Source organism: Bombina bombina, chromosome 6 (assembly GCF_027579735.1).
Source record: "Bombina bombina isolate aBomBom1 chromosome 6, aBomBom1.pri, whole genome shotgun sequence".
Classification (NCBI taxonomy): Eukaryota; Metazoa; Chordata; class Amphibia; order Anura; family Bombinatoridae; genus Bombina; species Bombina bombina.
This window is the reverse complement of record NC_069504.1, coordinates 433,654,000-433,675,235: the sequence shown is the minus strand read 5'-3', so window position 1 is coordinate 433,675,235 and position 21,236 is coordinate 433,654,000. Positions and strand designations below refer to the sequence as shown.

Genomic DNA, 21,236 nt, shown 5'->3' with positions numbered 1-21,236 from the left:
CACTGCAATGTTTTCAGTTAATAAAGATGAAATATGTTGCTGGATCGTTCTGATGGTTAGGAGCACACTCATGCATATATTAAAAACGTCATATATGAAATAATGCATAAGGGAAAAGTGAATTATTTCTAGCTATTGACAACAGAGTCATACTTACACAATCCCATTTCCACATCTGGTGCACTGAGGGAGCAGCTGTAAGCCAGGCAAAGGGCTGCTGAGTTTAGATACTGGTGATTTTATGTTCCTTGAGCTGGCCGGCCTTTCCAGCTTCTCACCTGCCAAAAAATGTCAAGATTTTAGTATGAACATTGCCCAAAACACTTGAAAACAGGATGATGTTAAAGGGACACCGAACCCAATTGTTTTCTTTAATGATTCAGATAGAGCATGAAATTTTAATCAACTTTCTAATTTACTCCAAGTATCAATTTTTCTTCGTTCTCTTGCTATCTTTATTTGCTAAGCAGGAATGTAAAACTTAGCAGCCAGCCCATTTTAGGTTCAGCACCATGGATAGCGCTTGCTTATTGGAGGCTTACATTTACCCACCAATAATCAAGCATAACCCAGGTTCTCAACCAAAAATGGGCTCCTATGCATCACATTCCTGCTTTTTAAATAAAGATAGCAAAAGAACGAAGAACAATTTATAATAGGAGTAAATTAGAAAGTTGCTTAAAATTGCATGCTCTATCTATCTGAATCATGAAAGAAAAAATTGGGGTTTAATGACCCTTTAAATAAAATATGGCTTGTCAACCTGGTTTTAAATAGATCTAAAGCAGTAAGGCAGAATAAATTACTAGGAATATGACAGAAGCCTGGAAGATTTTTTTAGCTGATTAGATTGGAATGTCTGTTACATTTAGTAACGAAAAAAACTTCACAAAACACAGTGCAAGATCCTAAAATATAATAAATCAAATGTGGCACTACAATTACTAGTTACTGATAAGTATACAGGATGCTCAAAGGAATAATCATTTATTTGGAATAAAATATGAGTTAATGGCACTAATATCTGTCAATAAACCAAACAAGTACTCACCAACCACAAATAGCAATATTTATCGATACACGTGCTTAGTCGCAAGCAGCTCAGGTTTAATTTGTAAACTGAAATACCACTGGCAGCACTGACTTAAAGGGACATTAAACCCAAATGTTTTATTTCATGATTTAGAAAGAGCATGCAATTTTAAACAACTTTGTAATTCACTTCTATGATCTATTTTGCTTCATTCTCTTGATATCCTTTGCTGAAAATCATATCTAGATAGGCTTAGTAGCTGCTGATTGGTGGCTGCACATAGATGCCTCATGTGATTGGCTCACCCATGTGCATTACTTTGTCTTCAGTTAAGAATATCTAAAGAATGAAGCAAATTCGATAATAGAAGTAAATTGGAATGTTGTTTAAAATTATATTCTATACCTGAATCATGAAAGAATTTTTTTGGGTTTAGTGTCCCTTTAACAGTATTTTTAAAGTCCCGTAAGTGTCAGCTAAATGTAAAGTGCCTCCTATGCCTCTATTCATTACAAATATAGCCAAAACAAGAAGTAACACTGTGAATTTTCTGCCATGTGTTACAGGCAGCCATGGGGGGTATTAAATCATTGCTATGGGTATGCTCAGGGCAGTTATGTGGGTCAAATCACTACTACGTATGTGTTACTGACAACCAAAGGATAAAATGACTGCTCAGTTGTGACATGTGTAGATGGTGGTATCAATGGTGGAACCTAAGGTTGAGGTTTTAGGGGGACATTGTGTGACCTCACCTACCACCTGTGCCCAGTCACCTATAGGTTGTGCTGTATTTTTATGGAGAACAGCTGACAGCCCTAATTACAATAGGTTAATCTTGCACATGTAAATGAGCATTTCCCTTACACACTAAACAAAAAGGTTAATTCAAAAGAACTTCACTGTAACCTTAAGAGGTGTGAAATGGCTATTGTATAAGTCAGTTTTAGATGACTTCCCAGTTTCTATCCTCATTACAAGTACTTAACATAGGAAAATACCTTTTTGGAACCTTTTCTAGTGAAAACACGTACACCCCTGTGGGCTTTAAACACATGGATCCATTTTGGATTGAGATCATTAACCCTTTCCTGACAGTACATAGTTGTCTACATTAGAACAAACTTCTGATGTAAACAAATAAGTAAAAATGTAAATAAAGCAATCGTTCATGCGATCGCGAGGTTTCAATGATGGGATAGTGTCAGGAAACGCCTATGGCTTCAGTACAGCCATACAACTAAGACTTTTCATGACGTCCTAACGGCGCTAAAGCCCAGGTTAGTTAGGATGGCATGGAACAACCTAACGGCAGGAAGGGGTTAAAAAACACACTGACCAATTCGTAAAGAAAGCAAAATGCCATTTTGGGTAAAATTAACCGATAGGATGTGATCAACCCCTAAGGCAAATGTTTCATAGCACTGGCGATATTTCTTAGAAAAATCTCACAATTCCAGAGAGCTTTAGATAATCGGGCCCTATATCTCATGTGTAATCTTATTTTATCTTTTCATTGTTGTGTTATTTAAAAGTTGAAACAAACAGAATTATTTTACATTTAGATAAAAAGGAAAAGCCCATGGTTCAGCTGAAATGTAAAGAACACTACACCTCTATAGTAACTGGATAAACTGGTATCTTAACATTTCAAATTCACAAATAAACACGGATTACACATGCTATTTGCAAACCACAAACTGATTCAACTACGTTAAAATAATAATGGCAGCCAAAGCAAAGGATTACATAATAAAGAAGTTATAGATCCTGCATACGAGATAAATGCTACTGAATGTTTTTGTATACAGTCTTCATTTGCTCAAATGAGGTAAATATAGACATGAGCTAGTTAAAAATAGACATATACACCTACACAAAAAGCACCAAAGAAAAAATACAATGACACTGCTCTTTGTCTGATGCTTTTTTTTATTCATTCATAACGATGATTAGCTCTGATTTAAAGGGGCGTTAAACTGCTGGGTACAACTATAGTTGCACGGCTACAACGCACCATGTAATTGTATTGTTCTTCTCTTTAAAGCCATTATCTTATTTTAACCCTTTACAGTAAAGTGAAAGTCTGCATCTTCACTAGGTGCGGCCATCTTGGAGTTTCAGTTTTCTCACATCCTGTTACAGAAGCAGTGTGCACACACAGATTGGTGATATTGTTGTCTTCTTGACAAGCCTTGTGCACTTCAGTTTAAAGTGTAAAATACAGAGCTGGGGCTGTACTTTTGCAGTGGCTGCATTGCTCTATATTATTCCTGAGGGTTTTTATATTTGTTATGTATTTAAACTGCATACAAAAAACTGCAAACATGTAAAGCCTCTGATTTGTGTTGTGCGTGCTAAGTGCAGGGTACAGCAAAGTCAGTAACAACACTGATCTGTGAAAACACAAGATGCAGAAATATGTGCGTTACAAGATGGCGGTGCCCAGTATAAAGATACAGGGCTTTACCAACTGTTTTTTTTAGTGGGTTAAAATAAGAGAATGGCTTTAAAGAGAGTTGCAAGCATACGGGGAAAAACAATAGCATGGTGAGTAGTAACCATCCTACTGTAGTTGTAACCAGCAGTTTAATGTCCCTTTAAAGGTTTCACAATCATAGTTTATGCTACAAATCAACAAACTTTCGGAAATATGTTGTTGAACATGTGTCACTGTGAGTATGGGTAAATGCTGAACACTGGTATTATATATTATAGTATTATATATTATAACAAAAAGTATGACAAGGAATGATTTTGTGATCTGGATTTGGAAAAAAAAAAGTTAAAGGTACATTAAACTCAAAATGTTTGTACACAGTGTTTGCTTAGATCAGAGGAAAAGCTGGCAACAGCACTGCAAACTAGGTAGATGAACTCCATCCTGCTTTCCAAAGGGTGTGCCCATGAACTGCTTTTGCAAAATGACAGTTTTAATGTTTTTTTAAATATTTATTTTGTATGTAGGTCTTTTGTAAAGCACTGATTAATTGCTAATATAGAAACATGCACCTAGATTACGAGTTTTGCGTTAGAGGCTGTGCGGTGCTAACGAGCAGTTTTCCCTCACCGTTCACTTACCTACAGTGCTGGTATTACGAGTTTTCAGAAACCCGTCGTTAAAAGACTAGAAGTGAGCGTAGAGCAACATTTTGCTCATTACCGCACTCCAATACCAGCGCTGCTTAAGTCAGCGGTGAGCTGGTGTAACATGCTCGTGCATGATTTTCCCATAGGAATCAACGGGGAGAGCCGGCTGAAAAAAAGTCTAACACCTGCCAAAAAGGAGAGTAAAACTCCTTAACGCAGCCCCATTGATTCCTATGGGGAAATAAAATTTATGTCTACACCTAACATCCTAACATGAACCTCGAGTCTAAACACCCCTAATCTTACACTTATTAACCCCTAATCTTCCGCCCCCGATATCGCCAACACCTACATTATAATTATTAACCCCTAATCTGCCGCTACGGACACCGCCGCCACCTACATTATACTTATGAACCCCTAATCTGCTGCCCCGACGTCACCGCCACCTACCTACACTTATTGACTCCTAATCTGTCGCCCCCAACGCCGCCGCCACTATGATAAACATATTGACCCCTAAACCGCCGCACTCCCGCATTGCAAACAGTTAAATATTATTAACCCCTAATCTGCTAATCTGCCGGCCCTAACATCGCCGACACCTACATTATATTTATTAACCCCTAATCTGCCGCCCCCAACGTCACCGCCACCTACCTACACTTATTGACTCCTAATCTGTCGCCCCCAACGTCGCCGCCACTATGATAAACATATTGACCCCTAAACCGCCGCACTCCCGCCTTGCAAACAGTTAAATATTATTAACCCCTAATCTGCCGGCCCTAACATCGCCGCCACCTACCTACATTTATTAACCCCTAATCTACCGCCCCCAACGTCGCCACCACTATATTAAAATTATTAACCCCCTAAACCTAAGTTTAACCCTAAACCTAACACCCCCTAACTTAAATATAATTTAAATAAATCTAAATAAATATTACTATCATTAACTAAATTATTCCTATTTAAAAATAAATACTTACCTATAAAATAAACCCTAAGGTAGCTACAATATAACTAATAGTTACATTGTAGCTAGCTTAGGTTTTATTTTTATTTTACAGGCAAGTTTGTATTTATTTTAACTAGGTAGAATAGTTATTAAATAGTTATTAACTATTTAATAACTACCTAGGTAAAATAAATACAAATTTACCTGTAAAATAACCTTAGTTACACTAACAACTAACACTACACTATAATTAAATTAATTACATAAATTAAAAACAATTAAATAAATTAAATTAAATTAGCTAAAGTACAAAAAAAACAAACACTAAATTACATAAAATAATAAACAAATTACAGAAATTTAAACTAATTACACCTAATCTAATAGCGCTATTAAAATAAAAAAAAGCCCCCCAATATAAAAAAATACCCTAGCCTAAACTAATTTACCAATAGCCCTTAAAAGGGCCTTTTGCGGGGCATTGCCCCAAAGTAATCAGCTCTTTTACCTGTAAAAAAAATAAATAACAACAACCAATCAGCCAATAGGATTGAACTTCAATCCTATTGGCTGATTGCATCAGCCAATAGGATTTTTCTACCTTAATTCCGATTGGCTGATAGAATTCTATCAGCCAATCGGAATCTAAGGGACGCCATCTTGGATGACGTCACTTAAAGGTACCTTCATTCTGTTTTAGTTGTCGGATGAAGAGGATGCTCTGCGTCGGATGTCTTGAAGATGGACCCGCTCCGCGCCGGATGGATGAAGATAGAAGATGCAGTCTGGATGAAGATAGAAGATGCAGTCTGGATGAAGACTTCTGCACGTCTGGAGGACAACTTCTGCCCGGCCTGGATGAAGACTTCTGCCCGTCTGGAGGACCACTTCGCCCGGCTTGGATGAAGACGTCTCCCGGTAAGTCGATCTTCAGGGGGTTAGTGTAAGGTTTTTTAAGGGTGTATTGGGTGGGTTTTATTTTTAGGTTAGGGACTTTGGGTGGCAAAAGAGCTAACTGCCCTTTTAAGGGCAATGCCCATCCAAATGCCCTTTTCAGGGCAATGGGGAGCTTAGTTTTTTTTTTATAGTATTTTATTTGGGGGTTGGTTGTGTGGGTGGTGGGTTTTACTGTTGGGGGGGTTGTTTGTATTTTTTTTTTACAGGTAAAAGAGCTGATTACTTTGGGGCAATGCCCCACCAAAGGCCCTTTTAAGGGCTATTGGTAATTTAGTTTAGGCTAGGGTTTTTTTTTTATTTTGGGTGGTCTTTTTTTATTTTAATAGAGCTATTAGATTAGCTGTAATTAGTTTAAATATCTGTAATTTGTTTATTATTTTCTGTAATTTAGTGTTTTTTTTTTGTACTTTAGATAATTTAATTTAGCTAATTGTATGTAATTTATTTAAATGTATTTAATTTAGGTAATCAATTTAATTATAGTGTAGTGTTAGGTGTAATTGTAACTTAGGTTAGGTTTTATTTTACAGGTACTTTTGTATTTATTTTAGCTAGGTAGTTCTTAAATAGTTAATACCTATTTAATAACTATTCTACCTAGTTAAAATAAATACAAACTTGCCTGTAAACTAAAAATAAATCCTAAGCTAGCTATAAGGTAACTATTAGTTATATTGTAACTAGCTTAGGGTTTATTTTACAGGTAAGTATTTAGTTTTAAATAGGAATAATTTAGTTAATGATAGGAATTTTTAGTTAGATTTCTTTTAATTATATTTAAGTTAGGGGGTGTTAGGGTTAGACTTAGATTTAGGGGTTAATAACTTTAATATAGTGGCGGCGACGTTGGGTGCGGCAGATTAGGGGTTAATAAATGTAGGAAGGTGGCAGCGATGTTAGGGACGGCAGGTTTAGTGTTTGTGAGGCAGGAGTGTGGCGGTTTAGGGGTTAATATATTTATTATAGTGGCGGCGATGTCTGGTTCGGCAGATTAGAAGTTAAAAATTTTATTTTAGTGTTTGCGATGTGGGAGGGCCTCGGTTTAGGGGATAATATGTAGTTTATGGTAGTTAATGTACTTTTTAGCACTTTAGTTAAGAGTTTTATGCTACGGCGTTGTAGTGTAAAACTCTTAAAACTACTGACTTTAAAATGCGGTACCAGTCTTGACAGGAGAGGGTCTACCGCTCACTTTTTGGCAGACTCGTAATACCGGCGCTATGCAAGTCCCATTGAAAAAAGAGGATACGCAATTTACGTAAGTGGATTTGTGGTATTGCCAAGTCTGGCCAAAAAAGTGAGCAGTACACCTGTACCTGCAAGACTTGTAATATCAGCGGGCGTTAAAAAGCAGCGTTGGGACCGGCTAATGCTGCTTTTTAAGCCTAACGCAAAACTCATAATCTAGCCGATGGATTTTGATGGCAGATAAGAAAGGTCCTACAAGTCTTCCCAATATTTCCTAAAAGTATAAACTTATCTAGTTTGTAGGATAGCCTTATTACTAAAATACTAAAAGTGGGTTATTACAAATGCACATCCAAACATCAGATGCTCTCATGCTCCAAATTGCACATCTTCAGTACACAGGCGCCAGGTGTCCAGTATTTAGCGGGACAGTCTAGTATTTCAGTAGGCTGTCCAGTAAAATGCTGGCCTCTATGCACTAGCAACATGGCCCAGAACAAAGTGACACTGCACATGCACTACTCTGTGTTCTTGGCAGACAAGATGGGTAAACTGTCTTATGTGCTAATGGCAGATATTGGTGTTAAACATTGCTCTGTGTATGTTACATACAGTCACTGGGGTAAGGTTTCTGCAGCTGCCCTGTGTGTGCTACTTGCAGTCAAGGGAGGGTCAAAACTGTGTGTGTGTGTTACTGACAGTCAAAAAGGTAAAATAATTGATTTGCAATTGCAATATGTTACTAGCAGCCAAGGGGATACAATCGCTGCTCAACTGTGAAATATATAAGTAAGAGGGCCAAGAGTGGGGCCTAAGGTAGAGCTTTAGTAAGAAGCCATTGCGTAACCCGCACCTACTACCTGTAGTGTCTGTGTGCAGCAGCAGCAACCCTATCACTACACCTTCCATGACTGAAGTATCTCAATATAACACTAGATTGTGAAAGGCACGGTGCATACATTCATGTTTGTTTTCATGCATTTAAATATAGAACAAAGCTGGCATATGTTTTTGTTTCAGAAATGACACAATCTTTAATTTGAAACCTGCATGTTCACTCAAGAAAGGAAAAAAAAGATTTTGTTTTTATTTATTTATGTATTTATTTTTGTTGTGAAACAATAGTTTAAATAAAGACATCACATAATGGTTCATTGTCCTTCAGTACTGAAGTTTACAGGCCTTATGATGTGGTCCTGTGGTATTTTATCTAGCAGTTTATATTATATATACAAGAAGGAAAAAACTGACCATATTGTTAGCTTTTGCTTTATTAGGTTTATGGAATATGATTGACTTTAATAATAACTGTTTGAAAACAGTATCTTAGGTATTTGCTGCTTTGCCAGCCAGGAAGCAATTCAAGCAAAACAATAAATTGTGAAACAAATAGGCCTTAAGCTCATTTTAAACAAAGACAGGGTTCATTATTTCTTTACATACTGGAAATAATTTATAATTAATCAACTATTCTTGGTTAGTTGGACCAAATGTCATTATATATGACTCCAACTAAAAAAAAACAATGATTTTTGCTACTACTAAATAGAACATTTAAAGAAACTACGAACAAGTAGAACCACCATTAAAATTCCTCTTCTTACAACAGCACAGCACTAAAGCCATAGTTTAAAGTGATAGTAAATCCTACGCCTAGATTTATAGTTCTGCGGCCAAAGGGGTGCGTTAGATACGCATACTTTTTTTTCCCCCTCACCTTTTAAATACCGCTGGTATTTAGAGTTCACAGATGGGCTGAGTTAGGCTCCAAAAAGGGAGCGTATAGCATAATTTACCGCCACTGCAACTCTAAATACCAGCGGTGCTTACGGACGCGGCCAGCTTCAAAAACGTGCTCGTGCACGATTCCCCCATAGGAAACAATGGGGCAGTTTGAGCTGAAAAAAAATCTAACACCTGCAAAAAAGCAGCGTTCAGCTCCTAACGTAGCCCCATTGTTTCCTATGGGGAAACACTTCCTATGTTTGCACCTAACACCCTAACATGTACCCCGAGTCTAAACACCCCTAAACTTACACTTATTAACCCCTAATCTGCTGCCCCGCTATCGCTGACCCCTGCATATTATTATTAACCCCTAATCTGCCGCTCCGTACACCGCCGCAACCTACGTTATCCCTATATACCCCAATCTGCTGCCACTAAGACCGCCGACCCCTATATTATATTTATTAACCCCTAATCTTCCGCCCCCAACGTCGCCGCCACCTACCTACAATTATTAACCCCTAATCTGCCGACCGGACCTCACCGCTACTATAATAAAGTTATTAACCCCTAATCCGCCTCAATAACCCTATAATAAATAGTATTAACCCCTAATCTGCCCTCCCTAACATCACCGACACCTAACTTCAAGTATTAACCCCTAATCTGCCGACCGGACCTCACCGCTACCCTAATAAATTTATTAACCCCTAAAGCTAAGTCTAACCCTAACACTAACACCCCCCTAAATTAAATATAATTTTTATCTAACGAAATAAATTAATTCTTATTAAATAAATTATTCCTATTTAAAGCTAAATACTTACCTGTAAAATAAACCCTAATATAGCTACAATATAAATTATAATTATATTGTAGCTATTTTAGGATTAATATTTATTTTACAGGCAACTTTGTATTTATTTTAACCAGGTACAATAGCTATTAAATAGTTCATAACTATTTAATAGCTACCTAGTTAAAATAATGACAAAATTACCTGTAAAATAAATCCTAACCTAAGTTACAATTAAACCTAACACTACACTATCAATAAATTAATTAAATAAAATACCTACAATTATCTACAATTAAACCTAACACTACACTATCAATAAATTAATTAAATAAAATACCTACAAATAAATACAATTAAATAAACTAACTAAAGTACAAAAAATAAAAAAGAACTAAGTTACAAAAATAAAAAAATAATTTACAAACATTATAAAAATATTAGAACAATTTTAAGCTAATTACACCTACTCTAAGCCCCCTAATAAAATAACAAAGCCCCCCAAAATAAAAAAAATGCCCTACCCTATTCTAAAATAAAAATTGAAAAGCTCTTTTACCTTACCAGCCCTTAAAAGGTCCTTTTGCGGGGCATGCCCCAAAGAATTCTGCTCTTTTGCCTGTAAAAAAACATAAAATACCCCCCCCCCAACATTACAACCCACCACCCACATACCCCTAATCTAACCCAAACCCCTCTTAAATAAACCTAACACTAAGCCCCTGAAGATCTCCATACCTTGTCTTCACCACGCCGTGTATCACCAATCCGTCCAGAAGAGGATTCAAAGTCTTCATCCAAGCCCAAGCGGGGGCTGAAGAGGTCCATCATCCGGCTGAAGTCTTGATCCAAGCGGGGGCTGAAGAGGTCCATCATCCGGCTGAAGTCTTGATCCAAGCAGGGGCTGAAGAGGTCCATCATCCGGCTGAAGTCTTGATCCAAGCAGGGGCTGAAGAGGTCCATCATCCGGCTGAAGTCTTCTATCAAGCGGCATCTTCAATCTTCTTTCTTCCGGCTCCATCTTCATCCCGCCGACGCGGAACATCCATCCTGGCCGACGACTTCCCGACGAATGACGGTTCCTTTAAGGGACGTCATCCAAGATGGTGTCCCTCGAATTCCGATTGGCTGATAGGATTCTATCAGCCAATCGGAATTAAGGTAGGAAAATTCTGATTGGCTGATGGAATCAGCCAATCAGATTCAAGTTCAATCAGATTGGCTGATCCAATCAGCCAATCAGATTGAGCTCGCATTCTATTGGCTGATCAGAACAATCTGCAGGGGGCGCGAATCTGCAGGGGGCGGCATTGCACAAGCAGTTCACCAGAACTGCTTGTGCAATGATAAACTGCTTGTACAATGATAAATCGGCCCCTAAGCCTCTTCTGAAAGCCCCCTTATCACATGGCTATTTATTATCTATTGACTTGCATTTTAGCCAATTAGTGCAGTGTCATGCACAACTCCATGGGAGAGAGCACAATATCATCTATATGGCAAACATGAATTAGCAGTCTCTTGTTGTGAAAAGCTAATAAAAAAGCATGAGATAAGAGGCTGTCTGTAGTGGCTTAGAAACAGGCAGAAATTTAGAGGTTAAATGCTATAATGTATATTAATATAACAATGTTTGATGTTCAAAGCTGGAGAATCGGTAGTAGAGGCGTTTATCTTTTTAAACAATAACATTTTTTGGTGTAGACTGTTCCTTTAAAGGAACATGGAAGCTAAAATTAAAGGGCTATTAAACTCAAATTTTAACTCCCTAGAAATGATTAAACAATAAACAGAACTGGAATATACAATAATTAACATTCAATTTGCTTGTTTTTGCTATAAAATATGTTATTTCCGATTGTGAAAAGCACGAATCAGGGAGTGTTTTACCGATATTCCTAAGACAGAGAGTTTTATTGGAGGCAGAGAGGTCAATCAACCCAATATACTAACTGAAACCAAGGTGTGACAGAGTTAAATCTCAGCGTTTGTTTGTAACACAGTCTTTGATAAAGAGCAAGACTAAGGTGTGAAACGCATAAGACTGAAGTTTGTATGAACACATCCAATGTGTCTTGTAATTTTAAAATGGTAATAATAAATATTTTGTAAGTTTTATACAACCTTTGGGCTCCTAATAATTAATTTATATTGGATGTCCGACACCTTCCAATGTTCAAGTCAAGTTTACTGTATCCCAAAGAAGAAAACCCTATTAAGAGAATAGGGAAAAGTATGCTCTTTCTACACATAAAGTATATATTGTTCCACTTAAAATGTAACTTTTACTAGAAATAGAAGTAGTATCTAGCGTGCAGGAAAAATAGTTAAAAACACAACTCTGTAACTGTGACTTGTATAAAATGTTGCTGATTTTAGGTTGTCTATCACATATGAGGAGGAGGGGAAAAATCAACTATATTAGGTAAATGTAAGAGCCTCTATTTAGGAACTGTGTCCTGTATTGCCCTATATTAGGGTAGATAAGCCACTTTTTTTACTCTAAATATGCTATAAATCCCTTCCCCATCCTTCCCACAATATGTCCCAAATGGTACAACAACAAATAAAAATATCAATTAGTAGATAGTCTGAAATTAACAGAGTGCAGTTAAAATAAACACGAAGCCCCTTCGCTTTGTGTTTATTTTATGTAACATTTGGGGCATATTGTGGGAAGGATGGGGAAGGGATTTTTAGCATATTTAATGTAAAAAAGTGGCTTATCTACCCTAATATAGGGCAATACAGGACACAGAGGCTCTTACATTTACCTAATATCATTGATTTTTCCCCTCCTCCTCATATGTGATAGACAACCTAAAATCAGCAACACTTTATACAAGTCACAGTTACAGAGTTGTGTTTTTAACTATTTTTCCGGCATGCTAGATGCAACTTCTATTTCTGCTGCCTTTTTAACTATAACTAGTAAAAGTGAAATTTTAAGTGGAAAAAATATATACTTTATGTGTAGAAAGAGCATACTTTTCCCTATTCTCTTCATAGGTTTTTTTTCTTTGATTTAAATGTTGTAATATGCTCTAAGCACACTCCCAGCCAGTTACCTCCTTCTATAATATAGACAACAAGGTCAGCTGGAAGAAAATATAATTTTTTCCTTTTCCCGCAAATCTGGGATTAATTCCCTTTGTTTTGTTACTGTTTTCTGCTTTGTACAAGGGGAATTAGTCAAGGTGGGCCCCTGGAAAAGTGACGGTGACTACCCCCGCACACCAGAATGGGTAAGTGCAAACTCCTTTATTTTAAAATAAGAGGAACTTTTTCAGCATATGGTTGTATTTCACCTTGGAGTATAGGAGTTTTCACCATACATTTAAAGCAATCACTAATTTAGAAGCACTTAAAACCTTATATGTATATTTGAAAGACATTGATGACATTGAGTACTATACAGAAAAGGACGTCTCCTTTTCTATTTTAGAAATTGAAATACTGGTAAAAGATAGTCTGGATAAATATATAAATGCTGACATTCTGAGGGGCTAAGGAAGATAAAATATCCCACTGCAACAGAGAAGACATCAAGTTTATAGAGGAATGTAACATGACTTTGAGTGACTGAGTGAACCAACTATTAAAACAAAAAAAATAAATAAAGAAGAAAAGAGAGATGGTGTTACGGTAGATCAAATCCCATATTAAGTATGCAGAATATGACCAACAAGTGAGTGCCACATTTACGGATTTTGAAAAGAATTTACTTACTAGAAAAAATCATAAGTACAAAAGAGATAAGAAAAATTATTCCATGAACATAGTTTATAGTTGGAAGTCGGATCTTGACATTTTATTACTTTCCTCATAGTTTTCCAATAAGAATCGGGGACAAAACAAAAGTAAACCATAGAGGACATCCACATAAACAAGCAAAAAGAGTAAGCTTTTCAGATTCCACTTTCTTAACTAGAAGTTAGTTGGCATCCACGCCAATTTCTCGCTTCTTAGAAATTAGAAATGTAAAAGTGTTACAGATACACAAATTGAAGAAACACCACCATCTTCATCATAATCAAAAAACTCATCAAAGAATAGTAAAATAACAGAAGTTTCATTAACAGCCACATCAGAAGAACAGCCACAAATGATAAGCAAGGATCAACAGAAACAATCTCCAAAAGGCAAAACAAAATGCAGAATGTAGAGTGGAAACAGACATTTAGGTAGCTGACTATTGATGTCAGTGGATTCCTTACAAAAAGAAAATAGCAGTTTTGATGACACTTTGATTGATTGTGTTTATAACACAGGTTTTGGACTTTCTTCTTACCCACCCATAATGTCTTTCAATTTGATGGGCAGTTTTATCTCCAAAGATGTGGAACCACCATGGGGGATACATTTGCCCCATCTTATGCAAACCTATTTCTAGATTGTTTTTAACGGTTCTGAATCTTTGGAGATCAAACCCCTTTTTCACCACACATTATGCTATATACTCGGTACCTCAATGACCTCCTATTAATATGGGAGGGTAGTGAGGCAGAGGCCTCTCAATTTGTGGACTATCTCAATTCTAAGCATTGCAATTTAAAATTTACATTTGAATTTGGGGGAAAAGATGCAGCCAAGGTCCCGTCGATCGGGACGAAACGCGTAGAAGGTAACAGTTTGCTATTTTGATCCTATGAGGGAGCCGTAATCCTCAAGCACTTGCTGAGTGTCTACTGCTAAACGCCCAAAGGACGTCATCATCCCACGACTGTAGAGCGGGTTTGTTTGATTCAATCCGGAAGGATTTTTCACAGCGTGAGTGCTCCGGATAACATCCTCTAGGCTATATTGGAATATACATACATAGAGGAATCCAGAGCTGATTCAAGGAGGCATATTGCAGTTGGCTTTGATGTGAATATAGTTTGTGAGCATCTTGTGAGTTCCTATAAATCGTATGTCTTTTAACCAATAACCTTTTATTGCTACACTTGAGTCCGCGCTTCTCTCCTCTTGTTTTTTCTAGTTATCGCTTTTGGGAACATTGGAGTTCACCTTGTTTTGGAGGAGCAGTGAGACTATATAGGCACTGATTAGCCCTAACACTTTATATTATATGGACTATATATTTGTAAGTACCTGATCTTATTATTGGACAATATTTTTCAGATATATGGACTTTATTCTATTGATGAATATTTATTGTGATTTTTATTAATTATTAATAATCATTTTGTAATACTAGCAGCCTATTTATCTAGTAAAGTGTGTATATATTTTTAGCAATCTTTGGAAATCAAATAGCGCCCTGTTGTGTGTATTTTTATACACCTTTCTTCTTGGTTAAATTATTAGTTTTGTATGATATTTAAAATATGAATTTTACTGTGCATTTTTCATACGAAAATGCAGTATATGCTCCTCAAGGAGACAACCTGTTTTCAGGGTAAAAAGTGGCTTTAGATCATTCCACCAGGGAAAAAGAAGGACGGGCGAGCATTCTTTAATAATCTCACCAGCCCAGAGAGATTTAGATCATCGGGCCCACAGAAACAATTCCACCGCCTATTTCAGTGGCTAAACATCTCTCATCGCAAATGAAAGGTAAAGGGGCCCTTTCGTTTCAGATCATAGACTTTGTTCCTAAAGAAATTAGAGGAGGTGATAGGTTTGAACATTTAATAAGAAAGAAGATTAAATAGATATTTTCTTCTGAATACTAGATAGTCCTTTAGGCTGAACAAAAGATGAGATGTAGATCTGTATCTTGGCTAATAACCAGTCTATATACACAGGTGCCAACCACAAAAAGTAATATCTAAAGCTGTAAATATATAAACACCATGCAATATATTTTTTAAAAAAAAGTCTAATCTACCTGAATGAAGAAAATATAATTTTGACTTGCATATCCCTTCTGCCATAGTTTATTAATGTTAATAAAGTTATCAGTTTTACATCATATGGCCTGACAACCCCAATATACATGGTACATAAAGTTTCATCTGTACCATTATTATCTTTATTTGTAATGCGCAAACAGATCCCGCAGCGGTATACAGGGGGGTACAATTAACACAGGGAAATGCAGAGTGTGACAGAAGGATTACAGGGCTCTGCTCTCTAGAGAACGTACAATCTAAGCATGAAAGGCTTTGCATCCGTGACGGTCTCAAAACAGTTTGAAAAACTGGAAACTTTTAGCAGCAGATTGTAGGAAATCTTGAGATGGATGATATCTCTGACCTTTGTCTTTGTTTTGTCTCCAAGAACACAATGCGATCTGCAGGTCTTGTGAGTAATGAGATAATAGCTGGAAAGGAACCAGCAAACCATTCTGCTGCTATGCTGGACAGAGACCTCTCAGCTGCTTGCAGCTTGCTCGTTTACAATCAGGACGCATCCTACGCATTCTTGTCTATTGTTTTAAGAGAACTTTGTTTCTCTGGTTTACTGTGCTCACCCTCTAAGACAACATGGTGCATTTTTATGTAATTCTGCTCAGATGAACAGCAGACTTCTTTTCTTAAACTGGCAGATTCTTTAGACAATTATTGCTCTTGGCAAAGAGGTTTGTCTCATGATAACAAAATAATAACCACAGCCCTTCCTGAGTTATCCAGTTTATATAGGAATGTATATAACCTCTTCAGTGCTGAAAAGATCAGCAACACAAACTGAAGAAAAATGATGTAAAAACATCAAATAGAGACTGTTAAGATAAGAATTCTCCTTAGATAAGGACATTTGTTTTACATTTTGAATTGTACTGTATTTAGGGCTGGTTCAAAAGACTGCGCTACCTGGTTCCCAGAATAAAGTGACTCCCCTCAACTCCTTGCACACTTCAGTCTAAACCCAACCAGAGTCAGGTGTCTCAGAGATTATAAATACAGCAGATTAAAACTTCACATAAGAACATGCAGACGGGCATCATATAAAATGCATTTATTTTTAAAAAATTATCCAGACTAGGCTCTCCCTGTGTGATGCTTGGGTCCCGCGGTCCCGCCTGGTTCAATTATAGAGCTGGCTAAGAACATATTATTAAATAAAAAAAATATCCTAAAATCTGTTTTTGTAGTTATCTTTAATTTAGGTACAATTATATTTGTGATAAAAATATCCCTTTTGCATTTTTGTCAGCGCAAAACATAAAAAAAAATCATTTCTGAGTTAAACTTAAATTAATCATAATGGTTGCAATTAAAATAGTCTACCCTGTCCTCTTTTCCATTTAAAAATACACAGACAGATGGATAAAACATAGTTTTAGTTAAAAAAAAAGGTGATATTTAAAATTGTAATGTGTATCTGTTTAAAGGCCAAACTCTAATTCACAGTGCATTTCAGTTTAGAAGCATTTTTGCAATACACTGCTTTTAGTAAAAGTTATCACTGTTTTCAACAGTCCCGAATCTCCCAGGACAATCCCGGGTTTTTGCTATATGTCACAGGTATTAATTGTCCCGGGTATTCAGGACTTGACCACCTGGTGGATCCACTGATCGCTGCTAATTGCTGCCTCATGGTCACCTCTGTCTAAGAAGTAACTAAGTTTACAGTCGGATCGCCCTGTTTTAGTGCTACCCCTTGTGGCTGCTTGCCCTTCCCTGCCTAGAGCCCCTCCGGTGTTCTAAACTGCCTGCAATTAAGTTCTAAACTGACGCTGGAGGGTCAGGTGGTCTGGAGAGGGGTGCATGACTGTCACGTGCAACAGCAGGTGCTTAGCAGCCCTCAGTACACCCCGCTTATGGTGCTAATATGTTCCTCCCCCGTGGGGTGACTGACTCCACAAGGCAGCCATCGCTCTGCTGCTGCAGACTCCGCACACTGTGCTGTGCACCATGTCCTTCCCGCTCTGACTGTATCTCACTCATGATGACAAGTTGGGGAGACGTCCTTGCACACTGAGAAAAAAGATAGGGGTGGCTGGCACGGCTCCAACAAAATAAATTTATAATTGCTTTACTTTTTTTTCCAATTATTACTCATTATTCATTGGGTGATGTGTATCTATCTATCTATCTATCTATCTATCTATCTATCTATCTATCTATCTATCTATAGGCTTACCAGAATACCGGCAATGCAAAAGCTGTTTTTTTTACATTCTGATTGCAATTGGCTAGCATAGCTGACATGGGCGGTATTATCACGAAATGCTATACTGTGTACGTCCCTGAATGCCCCCTCAAAACTCAAAATGAATTGCAAGTACCACACAACCCTCCGATTGGAAGCCACACTCATTGCTTTCTGTCTCTTCTCTCACTATTATACAGCAGATGCAAAGAGGTTAAATAGAGATTTAAAAATTAGCCTTTGTTGTCCACCCCCCCCCCCAAATAGAGCATTTAAGTGCAACAGATCAAATGACTACTCTTTTATATGGGTGAAAAATAAAAGGGAAGGGTGTAAAGGAGGAGCTCAGTTTTTTAATATTTTGCTATCGGGCCTTGGGTTTCTTTAGTTATGCCCCAGACTGGTCAAGCTGTAGCCTCCCATCAATGAGCATTCTGCCCCTGCTCTTCAACTACTGACGGTTCATTTAGTTTTATTGCTAAATCTGGTCATGAACACAGACCAGCAGTTTAATGCTTCCATATCACAGTACCTACCTCCATCCCTGTACAATTACAGGGCCTGTATGTGTCTCCTTATGTGCACCATGCTGTTGCATTGTCATACTAATGATAATTAACACAGCAAACACAGATGCCACCATGTATATTGTTCAATATAATATAATTCCTCTATATATGTAGAAATACTAATTTGCTAGCCATATTTTCACAATTTCTGAGTAGTTTCTGCTTTAATTTCTGAATTTTCCAACCGTAACTACTTTCATATAACTGAATGATCTAGTGCCACTTATCGATACCTTCTTATCCAGTCAGATTAAACGATAAAGCGATTAAATGATGCATTTGTGAGTTTTTTTGAAAATTAGCTCTAGTCGGCAATCACCACGCCCCATTGACCATGCCCCCACTGGCACCACATCAGGTGGCCCCAGTTTCCCCTCTAAAAATTATGGTAAGTCTATCTATCTATCTATCTATCTATTTATCTATTTATCTATCTATCTATCTATCTATACAATTAAGCAACATTATTAATATCTGAATATGTACGAAAATACATGAAGACTGTTAGCAGCCCTGTTACCAGATCTATCTGTGCAGCCTAGCATCCTGTCTGAGAAATTAGTAACATGACCTTTATAGCACGGGTAGTCACAGTTTGTCAACTCCTGGACACTCTCTGAAGTGAGATTGTGGGCGTGGCTCCATATATTGCTTTAAAAATACAAGCACCCTCAATATATTACATCTTTTGAATGCATTGTAATATTTAAAATTCACAGTCCCTTTAGGGTTTTTTAGACATAAATGCTAAATTAATTGTGACATCTTCTATAATTCATCAGACATATGATCTGTGGTAGACCGGTAGTTCAAATGATAATTTTCAGGAGCAAGTAGGAAAAATGTACTGAACACAGAAACTTGTGAGGGATTATATATCTGTAAATTTGTAAAATATCAATATCATCAATGCATCACATATGTACATTTAGATGCAAGACTTGTTATCAGTGTTCTACACACTGTTCAGATGTAAGGAGGTACATACGTGGCAATAAAATACAGAGTCCTTCAGGAGCAGTAAATATAAACCAGCATATTAGAAAACAACAAGACTGTACTGTAGAAAAGGAATGGCAAAACCTAGGGGAAATAGATAAAAACTTATTTTTAATTTAAAGAAGAAACTTAGATACTACAAGAAGTTTTCAATGTCCATTTGACTGTTTCCTTAAAAAATGTGTGTGTATATGTATGAGTCATGAGTGTGTATGTTTGTGTATATGTATGTTTGTATGTATGAGTATATGTGTGTGTGTAAGAATATATATGTGTGTGTGTGTAAGTCAGTTACGTGCAGTGTGGTCAGAGGCTGTTGAGGCACTAGATATGATACGCCGGAGAAACACATGTACAGAGGGCCGCAAGTACCCCCAACAGGGCAAGTTTAAATGATAGCTGAACCAGTGCACAGGTGACATAATCAGGTGATGGGTGAGAGCAAGTTAGTAACCACTGAGTTACTGATCAGCTGATTACTTCACCTGTGCACTGATTCAGCTATAATGAAAACCTGGCCTGTTGGGGGTACTTGAGGACCATTGTTGAGAAACACTGCACTAAAGCACCAGCTCATCGGAAATGTATTGTTTACCTGGAGAATAAAGCACACACACTCTGCTCACTGACACCCACACACACTCTGCTCACATACACACTCACACAATTCTGTGGCACAGTGCCAGTTACTAAGTAATTAGAATGATCCACAATCTCTTCTCTACTCACTACAGTGTTGTAAAAATAGAAATAATTTACCATACAAGTTTTACACAAAGGACAAGTTATCAATCCTGCCAACACAGCTGCTGCTGCAATATGGTGTTCAAGAAACGCACGTGCACATCCCACTTAGGTATGCTCTTCAACAAAGGACACCAAAGGATACCAAAAGAATGAAGTACATAATAATAAAAGTAAAATAGAAAGTTTATTTATTATTATTTTTGTGCAATTTCTATCTGAATGATGGAAATGTAATTATGACTTTCATGTTCCTTTCAAAAACTAATTTGATTTGCTGACATGGGGCCAGTAACAGTTGATGCTAATTCTCAAAATATTAATAACTAGAAAAGTCTATTAAAATAGCATGCTCTACCTCAATCATGAAAGTTTAATTTTAAATGTCTCCCTTTGACTATGTGTTTAACCAGTTACTTTACAGTGGCATTTTTTCTAAAAACATTTAACTGCAATAATTACATATATTTTTTAAATGACTTATTATCTCCTTTTTATTAATATAAACTTGTATAAAAGCAGCACAAATTAAAAACACAATTAGTTCGGATTTATTCGGTAAATTCGGATGGCCACTAGTATTGTACAGTATATTAGGTTATATCACTCTGCTATGGGTTACACCTAATATACAGTACATAATACTAGTCTAATCCCACCTAACACTTACCGAAATTCCGAATTTCTGAACCGAATCCAGCCGAATTTCTTCGAATCCGAAACAAATCGATTCAAAATTTTCCGAATTCGAATCGATCCGAACCGAAATTCGAAAAATTCCGAATCGATCCGAACCAAATTTTTTCACCATGCAGATATCTAATTACAGGGTTTTTATGTCCCTTTAAAATGCTAATGCCTATCCCACAATTGACCAGTCTGGTATTATGCCTTTATAAACTCTTTATAAATGAGTTTTCCCTTTATTGTGTTCCCAATGACTTGTTATACCAGCTGTGCAGTATGAAATCTATTAGATACTGATCCTCCGGGTTTATTATTGCAATTGAAACAGCTGTTTTTGCTCATTAAAACCACTATCCATAAATAAAGTTTTAGTACTTAAAGGGACATGAATCCCCAAAATGTTCTTTCATGATTCAGATTTTTAATTTTAAACAACATTCAAAT

At 36.9% G+C, this 21,236-nt stretch overlaps 1 protein-coding gene across 1 annotated transcript in view; it reads right to left on the bottom strand.

Annotated features, from left to right (window-relative positions):
* PDLIM4 (PDZ and LIM domain 4) overlaps positions 1-21,236 on the bottom strand; it is a 294,388-nt gene that overhangs the window by 11,167 nt on the left and 261,985 nt on the right. The window contains exon 6 of the mRNA XM_053717189.1: positions 158-278. Coding sequence (XP_053573164.1) covers positions 158-278 — 121 coding nt within the window. The remainder of the gene's footprint in view (positions 1-157; positions 279-21,236) is intronic.